The sequence below is a fragment of the Amphiura filiformis genome, chromosome 1, assembly GCF_039555335.1.
Source record: "Amphiura filiformis chromosome 1, Afil_fr2py, whole genome shotgun sequence".
Lineage (NCBI taxonomy): Eukaryota > Metazoa > Echinodermata > Ophiuroidea > Amphilepidida > Amphiuridae > Amphiura > Amphiura filiformis.
In genome coordinates, this window is record NC_092628.1 from 49,575,510 (window position 1) to 49,586,461 (window position 10,952).

The 10,952-nt window shown below is 41.0% G+C and overlaps 1 protein-coding gene across 1 annotated transcript; it reads right to left on the bottom strand.

Moving 5' to 3' along the window:
• Positions 1-467: 467 nt before the first annotated feature.
• On the bottom strand, positions 468-3,130 carry LOC140161363 (uncharacterized). The gene is made up of 2 exons (XM_072184864.1): positions 2,283-3,130; positions 468-1,045 (listed from the first exon to the last, which is right to left on the bottom strand). The coding sequence occupies exons 1-2, from the start codon at positions 3,034-3,036 to the stop codon at positions 468-470; spliced, it is 1,332 nt and encodes a 443-aa protein (XP_072040965.1). The 5' UTR covers positions 3,037-3,130.
• Between the last annotated feature and the right edge of the window lie 7,822 nt (positions 3,131-10,952).

Genomic DNA, 10,952 nt, shown 5'->3' on the forward strand with positions numbered 1-10,952 from the left:
CTAAATCATAAAACAAAGCGAGGATACGAGAATTGACATGAAAAAATTTCAGTTTCCTGAAACAATACATGCGAGAGTTGAGTTTTTCAACCACGTGCGTGATCAACATGTATATGCCAGTTCAGCTTGTCATCTATCATGATGCCAAGGTACTTGTATGATGATATACAAATATTAACTGCTCATGAGTGTGATGGTAAAAATATACCAGCCCGAATTGAAAGATCTTTCAATGAGGGCTGGTATATTTTACCATCACACGAATAAAAGCAGTTAATATTTGTTTTATATAACTCATCTATAGATTCTAGTCATTTGATATTGTATTATCACAAGATTTCAAAGGCAAAAAGTCTATCAATAATATGAATGAATTATTACTTACCTCCCATCATAATGGTATGATCCATACTGCCAGTCAGCTAGTTTGGGTTCCATAGTTCAAAAGTCAAGTAACGTTTATACAGTTAAACATCAATAAACACCAAAATCCAAAGCAAGTTATCCAAAACAAGTTTCCAACATATGTACAAGAAGCCATCAATTAGGCTACTGCTGATTGTAAAATTAACTGAACAACCGTGGAAGTTTAAAGTGAGAGTCTGACGGTTGCTAGTATTCAATGAACTGTTCATGCTGTACGCATTGTTCATAATGTCAATGTCTTGCAAAATGCGATTCTCTTGTGAATCTGTCAATACTGCAAGGTCTCCAAGATCACCATCACCCATGGTTTGTTCATTATTAGGTACCGGTACAATATCCATTCCAACTGCAGGCTTAGGCCTAGCCGTAGCAATACTACTACTAGTGCCAGCTCCGGTACTCGCTGGCTGCGGCTGCTGTTCAATAGCTTCAGTACGTGTTGGCCTAGCCTCCGGGCCTAGCTTAGCATGCTTAGCATGACTACTTTCATGACTTGGGTTTGCAGGAGAAATGACTTTGCGTGCTATTGCTGCGCTCATTTTCCGTTTCGTGTCCTCTGACGTTCTACTATAGTGCTTTATACTCTGTTCCGAGTGATGGCCACTTACAGACATTATATCTCGGTTCTCAAATCCATGTCGATCTAACAGGCTTTTGACTAACACACGCGTCGCGTCACGTCACGTCACGTCGCGTCACGTCGCGTCACGTCGCGTCACGTCACGTCACGTTGATATCTTCTTAAAAGTTACAAACAAGTCATACGGTTGAGATCCAATTTGACCTTGACCTCTATCAAGCTGGGGGCATTGGGTGAATGCACCCGAGGTGGGCCACATAACACCCTTAACGAACTGGGTACCGTTGGGTCCCTCAATTCTCTGTTTTCAACTCCTATTTTCCTATTTTATTTTTATTTGATAAAACTTTCCGGAAACCTTTTTCCCTTCGCCACTTAGTTTGTATTTCTTTTGCCAATTGAGAATGCTTGACAACCACCTGTATTTACTGCCTTTTTGACAACCCGATCCAATCACCCAAAACAAGCCAGAACTCAACATGACCCTTGTTTGCACCCCAATCAATGTTTCGCTTAGCACATACCATGAACATGCACTAGGAACTTCCATTGAAAAGACCCGATATGAATGCATGGGATACGCGTGGCTATTTTTAAACTGTGGAAAATACCCCGGGCCGTATTCTCGCAAAGGGGCTAACACCCGTCCCAGGACACACCCCGGCCCCGCAGAAAAACCCGCAGACGCCACGAAAAAATGAACAACACAACCGCGCAATAACATGACCCAGCCCACCCCACTTGACATGGCCAAAGAGCCTCCCAGGCCCAAGGTTGACCCGTCTTCAAGAATACGACCTCAGAGTTTTCAATAGAAAATTCCATACAGCTGTGTTTGTTTTACTTGGTCACGTTGTTGCACACGTGTTTTCCATGGCCTGCTCTATTGCATATGATACACACATGCTGATATCGACAGCGAACGAACTTGCACCCGCTGGGCCTGTTGAAATCAAAACAAATCTTTGCCGAGGGGTCCACTCTTGCAGTAGATGGGGCACTTGGGGTTCTTTTTAGACGGTATTGGGAGCCTCCGTGAGGGTAATTTGTGGAGTTTCCTGGGCCTGATTGAGTGGGATTTTTGAACCCAGAGAACCCATTAAATGGGGTCGGATTTGACATGAACATTACTGCAAGAGTGGACCCCCCGGCAAAGATTTGTTTTGATTTCAACAGGCCCAGCGGGTGCAAGTTCGTTCGCTCATGAAGATATCAACGTGACGTGACGTGACGCGACGTGACGTGACGTGACGCGACGCGTGTGTTAGTCAAAAGCCATCTAACACCGTTACGCATGTTGCTCTCAAACAGTGATTTGTGTACACTTTTGAGCAACCTGCATCTTGTGATATTACTTTTACCTTTTTACCTAGCGTGTTCACGCCGACTGGCATGTTACAGTACCAGGGCTCGTCCTCGGAATCTGGTGCCTGATCTTTAGGCTTTTGCCAGAAGGCAGGACAGTTTGGATTTAATTTAGACACGTATGCCAGGAACGATTTGACGGGACAACGTTCGTTTCCGGGTATTTCGCACATCATTCCCCCAGTAATCTCGTCAGCATTTTCACGGTTGTTTTTCGTCAGCTCGTCGCGACGTGTTATTGCTCTTAAGCCATCATCACCCGTTTCAATTATAAAGTCCGATTCCTTCATTGAACGGAGGTTTTCCTGGCCACGGTTACATAAGAAGAGCATAATATCAACAAAAACTTTGTTTTGCAAACCTTTTGGAGAAGATGTATCCATCGAAGCTTGTATTTTTTCAAAGTCTGGCTTCGGAGTTGTTGGTTTGTGCTTCACATAACCAAGTCCTTCTTGTTTAAGCTTAACTAACATCGCTTTGAAGCTCTTGTTGCTCTCTGTAAATTCATTGTCTTTGACAATATCCCATCCTCGAAGGTCTTGAAAATGACGTTGGACTCCATAGCGTATTCCTTGCATTGATTTTTTGGTGTACAAGGTACCATCTTCTTTGCGTAGCGCTGCATAAAATTTGCTGAGGAACACGTCCAGCTGATCTGCTGACATTGCTTCTACCTCAACCAGGCTGGCTCCTCCTCTTACTTGTGCATACTCTGCTAGTATCCTGACAGCGTACTTTATTTGTCTCTTTGTATTTTTACTGTCTGCAGCATCGTATAGCGTCTGTAGGTCGTCATCTTCGATTAAAGCAAAGCGAACTTGTGGATCAACTTTTTTGACCGCCGCCATGATTTTACAACAATTTCGTCTGCACCAATTTACATAGTCATCACCAGAAGGCGAAGTTCAATGCTCATAATTTTGTAATAGGACATGACCACTTTGCATTTAGCATGAGATTAAATACTACATTTAATCTCTTCAACGACTTGCTTTGGCTACTTAATATAGAATGAATAATGTTAGCGCACAGAATTGGACTGGGTAAGAGATGGTTTACTATTAAACAGATGCAGGTGATAGTTTTTACCATCACCACGGATGATGCGATGGTAAAAATGATAAATGATCATGTGTTACAATCTCACCAATCAAATGACTAGAATCTATGGATGAGTTATATAACACACACTATCCTATTGAATTGTCAAACATAAGCTATGAAATATTACTATATACTTTGATCAGCCCGTAATCAGCGGGCTTTTTAACATCGCGGATTAATACCGATATATTTTACTTCGAGAATTGTCTTGTGACATCTCCCCAGAACAGTAGCGTAGCCAGCGGTGGGGCAGGTGGTGCAGAGTGCCCCCCTGACAAAAAATGAAAGAAAAAGTGCCCCTCTGACAAAAAATGACAGAGAAACTGAGGAGGGCAAAGGAAAAGAAAAAGGACAAGGAGCCCCTTTTCTAGCAAAATTCAGGGCCAAAATAGTGTAAAATACAAAATAAAGCCCTTTTCAGCCGGATAATGGGCGAAAATAGTGTAAAATACCATTTTTTTTGCGCTACGCGCGCACATCATCCCAATAAGGCCCTTTTCGGGAAGCTCAAAGACATACAGTCTCTATGTATTGTATGATGCAACTGCAATTTTTTTCGTCTGTGCCCCCGAAATTTTATTTTGCCCCCCCCCCACCAAGAAAGCTGGCTACGCCCCTGCCCCAGAACATCGCAAATTATTAAAGGCAAGCCCAATACTTTGTCTTCTTACCAGACAGGTCAACTATATACCACTCTTAACTTGGATCTACTTTTTCTTGTCGATTTGTTTTTATTCCAAACATATTGGGGAATCCCCCATCCGCATTATTTCTCTCAAAACAAAATAACTTTAAAACCAACCTTCAACAGCGCAAGCCCATTACCTACCTATATATATCCGAAATATCGAATCGATGCGTCGAAGCGCGGCACATAGCACACGACAGACAGACACAAAAGCGCACAGAGCTCATGATTTAGTGTTGTGTTTGTTTTGGTCTATAATGTAAATTTCAATGTTTCGTTTTGATGCAACTACTCTAATTTCATATCCATAAGATTCAAATCTTCAACAATGAATACTGTCTTAACAGGTGCGTGCTCATCGACGAGATTCGAAGTGAGAAGATAAGTCAGACTCCAAGCATATCTAAGTCAATGTTTCTTAATTTACGAAAGGTGATAAGAGTTTTCTTTGGATCTGGTTTTATAATTTCAATACTGCAATGAATGACATGGTGATCTGAAAGCCTAGGAACAGTGATACAGTTAGTGATAAGATGTTCAGTTTCACGAGATATCACCAAGTCTAGGGTGTGGCCATCTCTATGCGTAGGACCAACAACATGTTGGACAAAATCAGATCCTGCCAGGGTGGTAAGGACATGAGATGAATCGTACTTGATGGGGATGTCAGTATGTACATTGAAATCACCAGCTAAAAGTACCTTCCTGTTAAGGGAGTTTATAACAAACTCAATGAGCTCATCAAAATCTCTAAGCTAGTCCCTTGTCTTCAAACCATTTTCTGTGGATGGCGGGGGTCTGTAAACTATGAAAATGTACACACTACTATTTGAGTTAGTGAAACAAGCATGCTCGAAAGTTGTGAATGTCAGGCCTGTCGGGAACAGTCGGAGTCCGAACTTTTCTTTCACTATGCCTACGATTCCGCCACAGTGGTTCCCAGAAGGTCGGGGTACATTGAAGAACTTGTATCCAGGAGGTGTTACTTCACCAGCATCAATATCATCAGAAGCTCTTAGCTAGCTCTCTGTGATGAATACCAAGTCCGCAGAGTGTTCCATGAAGTAAGATGAAAACATTGTTGTCTTGTTACTTAGTGATCGGGCATTCCATATAAGAAGGGTAGAGGTCTTAGAATTACCTTGAAGCATATTACAGTTAGTAGTAGAGATTTGTGATAACGGGTACGGCAAGTGGGTCATTATGGCATAAACCACACATGAAAACGAAAGATAAACCATCCACCCGTCGTGCGCCACACAAAACAAATCGTGCAAGGCAAGGGAACGGTGGACCAACAGGGCCTCCCAAGAGAGACGAAGAATTGCCAAATGAGAGAAAATAAATACAATCAGTCAACCGTTGGTCCAGCCAAAATGTAGCAAAAAAAACCAAAAAAAACCCAAGGATGGCAATTATAATCAATTAAACAGCAGAGGCACAGTTGACATGCATTCGGTAAAATGTTCCCAAAGTGCGGGCGCTCTACAGGATACACATATATTAACGAGATTATATGTTGCCTTTCTAAGTGGTGAATGTCGATAGATCTTTCCTTTGTTGGATACAATGACGTCATCAGATGATGACGCCCTCTGTATCACTTGCATGTGACTAAGTGACCAAGAAAACACAACTTGGGCATACATTACGTTCCCATATATTGAGGGTGTAACCGAGCGCGCTCAGCAAATTCTACGCACCCACAGCATCGCTTCATCAACAAAATCACATTCTAGTTTGTAATCCATCGAAGTAGGTTGCTTTGATGACAAAACCGGTGTCTTTTTATGAAATATATTGCCAAAATACAGCAAGAGGCCCATTAAAACCAATCCTTCAACAGCGCACGCCCGTTCAGTCCTATCTATATTACAAATATCGGATCGATGCGTCGAAGCGCGTAGCCGGACAAAAAAAACACAAAAGCCACCACAGCTTATGATTTTAGTATACAGGATTGTATCAAAATAAAGTATACAGTTTGATAAATGCCATTAGATTAGAAATATAAGGTATTCGGTCCAAATGCTTTAGTTAAAAGCTGAATCTACATCTTGTCCTTAATCATTGGCATGTGACCATTTATATGTACTCAGTAGCTATTTTTGTTAGCCGTGTAAAATGCAGTTGCGCAAAGTCAATAAAATACAGTCATGGGAGGATAAGATATTGATTCAACTATTTTTTTAATCAAGCGGTATTTCAAACTGTATACTTAATTTTGCTACACCCTGTATTAGACAGTTTTCCTTTAAAGTTCCTACCCAGAACACTAAATTGACAAGTCTTGTGTATTATCGCTTGCATGTATGGATGTTGATGATGCAATAATATGGAAGACATGAATACTTTTAAGATCGTTATGCAACGTACTAGCTGAACTATAAAGATGTTTTTACAGAACACTTCATGTGATAATCTTTTAAGATCATTTTACAAAATGCTTGCTATAAAATACAAAGATGTTTTTCCAGGTCACTTCATCTATCATTCACCAAGTATTCCATATAAGCGTATTGGGAATAGCTATTTTCTCATTTACTCAAACAGTCTGACTTTTAGTCGGTAATTTGAGTGACATTTTATTCTGACCATAGTGCTTTGGGATTACACTTGTCACTTTCCCATAACCACTCGCTATGTCAACTGGACAGTACATGTTACTATATAGTTAAGTCGCTAGCGACCAGTTATTTCTTGTTTGAATTGTCCAATATTAAACCGGATAGTCATTTCAGTAGAAATATAACGCTTTACTTTTTGTTCAGTGATTAGTCCTTCATCTTAAAATACAATGGGTCGCCTCAAATTTTTGTCATAGTAAATACTTTATTAAGGTCATGATTTAAATGATAAGCTCTATTGAAGGTGTAAGTTAGTACATAGACCCTGGAAATTACGGAAAGCCATATCGGATATGTTGAAGGATGATGTGGAACAGTGAAAAATTGTATGTATGATGATGAAGACGTTGAATGATGAAAATAAAATGTTGTATAATGAAGAATCCACGGAAGTCATATCCGAAATTGCTTTCCGTAAAACGTTGTATGATGAAACACCTTTGATTTCATGAAGAATGATGAATGGTCACGTTGTGCGTCGACGTACGATGTGGATTGTGGCGACGTATAACGAAGAGTGAGTGTACGCACGACGTGGAAATTGGTGTGGTGCGATGCGAGATGCTTCGCCGCATGATGATGAAGAGTGTACGTACGACGTGAAAAAAAATTAACGTATGATGAGAAAACGATGTACATGTATGTCCACGTCGTACATCAGAAAGCCATTTCGAATATGTTGAATACGGAAAGCCATATCGGATATGTTGAAGGATGATGTGGAACAGTGAAAAATTGTATGTATGATGATGAAGACGTTGAATGATGAAAATAAAATGTTGTATAATGAAGAATCCACGGACGTCATATCCGAAATTGCTTTCCGTAAAACGTTGTATGATGAAACACCTTTGATTTCATGAAGAATGATGAATGGTCACGTTGTGCGTCGACGTACGATGTGGATTGTGGCGACGTATAACGAAGAGTGAGTGTACGCACGACGTGGAAATTGGTGTGGTGCGATGCGAGATACTTCGCCGCATGATGATGAAGAGTGTACGTACGTACGGAAAGCCAGATCGGATATTGTTGTATGATGATGAAATTTTATACACAAGTCTATGGAGAGTTACATCATCATACAACATTTGTGTTGTACGATGAAAAATGTTTTGTATGATGATGAAATTTGGAAAACTACGCACGACGTGAAAAAAGTGTTGCACGATGATTTCACACTCTTCGTCAAATTTTCATTGGCTCGTCATTATTGTATGTCTGATGATGAAGGTGTACGATGAACAGTGTTACGCACGACGTAGTGTCGAACGCTTTCACATCATCATACACCCGCCGCACGTTCGTCATGCGTGGCAAAAAATCCACATCGTGCATCACCGATTTTTTTCATCGGACATCCACCTGTACAGCTTCGTTATACAACATGATCCACTTCGTCGGACATACACTGTTCGTTATGCGTGGCGAAAAGTCCACATCGTTCATCTTCATCATACATACCGTACATATTTTTAAAAAACATGCAATGCACATCATCGTACACTTCACCACATACACTCGCCATGGCATGGCGTCGAGGAACCGACATCGTTCATCTTTACACACGAAACATACACTCAAGTATCGTTAAATAGTAATTTCAGAAAGCTTTACTAGTAATTCATAATGTACTCATAATTATTTCATATTCAACTATGTATATTTTTCCTCATGTACTACTCTTAATATTATTTAAGTTGTATTTTAATTTGTAAATGTACGGCTCTTGCAGGGCCCCCAGGAAGATCAGTGTTTTCATTGATGGGATTACCCTGCTTAAAGAAAGTATAAATAAATAAAATAATAAAATGTTTCACAAACTACAAAGTACGGCGTGCTAATTCCCTACAAAACTGTTTCAATTAAAATTTTCTTTAAGCTGAAATGTGTGTCATTTATACTCAATTTTGACCCTTACTTGTAATTAAATTGCATAAAAATTGGCAGATAATTGATGTTTATTGTTTGCCGCTACTTATAATACCATTTTTCAGTAAAATGAAATTAATATAATATTCGCACTCAATCTGATTTATATTTTATTTTGCTAGTCATTTAATAGTATTTTCACAAAATGGAGTAATCCCAATCGTTAGTCGACAGGGGTTTAGTCTACTGAATGTCAATTTTTGTTTCTTAAATAGCCTATTATGCACGTTAAGAAGGTTTTGTGATCATAGGGGAGGCTCAATTTTCTGTTGTTTTTGTCATTTCTGCATTTTGTCTTTTACCCCTGCCTCGTAAATTATTGCTTTAACGTGGGTATGCCTGCAGAGATTCTAGAAACAAAGGAAGTAGCGGCCTAAAACGCACACCATTTGATTTCCAGGGGGGGCATGGGAGTTTTTGGAGAAAAAAAACATCGCCCACTAATGAGACGAAAAAAGAACTGCGCCTCACTGATGAGTAAAAAATTCTCCCACCCAACTCTGTATACTAGGCCTGGTATAAATTAAAATTGAAAAAAAAAAAAATCCGCCACCTTCGGCCTGACCCAAACTCACATGCCCCCCCCCAGAATCTATGGTGCGTCCCGTATCATGTTTTATATGCTGAAAACATAATTTATGGTGTCCTTTACTATTATGTAACACTATTAAACATGTTAGGACCATAGACCTTCAAAATGATGTAATCCCACAATGGTCCTATACAGAAACTGGGTAAACTTGACCTGTACGACCTTGTGTAATTCACTAATTGTTTCTGACTTTCTGGTGCTCAAGAGAACATGCATTAGCATCATCACAAGTTTCATTGCTAAATAGCTCGATATTTTCAAGTGATGAGGAAAATATCTGGTATCTTCAATTCCCTGATATTTTAGCTTAATTTAGGGGCTGTACAATAATTATGAGCCGGGGTAAGATTTCCAAAGAGCGTGCCAAAATTATTGCATTCGGACCTTCTCGGAGCTTCTCGGCCTGCCAAAAAATCCCCTCACCCTTTGCACATGCCAGATTTTTGGGAACCCAATGAGCTATTCCAGATATTATCCACACACCCTCCAAAGATGACACTGGGATTTTCCATTCCTTGGAATTCCCATCTGGGAAATCTTTACATTCTACAATTTCTTCCCCCTTTCTTTCATTCCTTCCCGCAGTGGCGTGCGCAAAGGGGGGGGGGGGTCAGGAGGTTGCACAGCCCCCTTCCCACTTTTGTTGGTCATTCGGGTGAAATCTGTCATTCGGGGGAGATTGGAAGGTCCCGTGGAAGGAAAAATCTCTGAGAAAGTATTTATGAAAAAGTCCGTCACTTTTGACGGTGCAAAAACGTCAAAATGTACCCCCTCAAAATAGGATTCCTTGGCCTTTTAAAATGCTAAAACCCCAGAGCTTCCCCTGGCCCCCACCCGTGAGTGGCTTCGCGGCAAGCCGCTAGCAGTGCGGGCTTCGCCCGCACCTTACACTCCTAAGCAGACTCCATTCGGGGGAACTGCTAGCCCCGCCACTTTAAATGTGCTGCGCACGCCACTGCATTCCCCCTAAATTACTCCCCCTTCTCGTCCTTAAGTTTCCCTTCCTTCTCTTTTCTTCTTCATTATATTCCAATTTCTTCCCCTTTCTCTCATTCCTTCCCCTCACTTAAATTACTTCCCCTCAAATCACTTCCCCTGTTTTTTCTAAGTTACCAGACTATACTCAGTTGACAGTTCAGACTCGGGGGAGGGGGGCACTTAACGCAAATGACCATGCGAGTATGTTCCCCCGGAAAGAACCCCCTTTTTGGATTTCGCAGCTCTGAAAGACCCCTATATATTTGACTAAAATAGAGCTCTGAAAGACCCTTGATTTTGATGATTTCAGCTCTAAAAGACCCCAAAATTGCTCATTCGTCGTATGTCTGGTTTTTTCAGGCGAATTTCAACAAAAAAGCTAAGAAATACCTTGATTTAGACTAAAGTCCCCATTTTACTTGTTCGCATCTCCAAAGGACCCCCTTTTACCGGTACGCCGTCAGCTCCCAAAGACCCACCACCTCAAAATTCCGGGGGAACATACCCACCAACATTTTTGATGTGCCCCTCCCCCCCCCAGCAGCCCCCTCCTCCCCCCCAGGTTCATACTATGATCACTATCTCACATGGTGCAAGAAAGACGGATCGCGAAAGTCAAGTGACTTGGGCCCGATCTTGGCCCATGTCGATCCCTCTGCT

What these genes read in the sequence shown, in the direction of transcription:
- LOC140161363 (XM_072184864.1), bottom strand. Translation starts at nt 3,036, where the DNA reads ATGTCAGCAGATCAGCTGGACGTGTTCCTCAGCAAATTTTATGCAGCG. An exon ending in ATGCGTAACGGTGTTAGATG is followed by an intron (nt 1,046 to 2,282) that starts GCTTTTGACTAA and finishes TTGAGAACCGAG; the next exon opens with ATATAATGTCTGTAAGTGGC.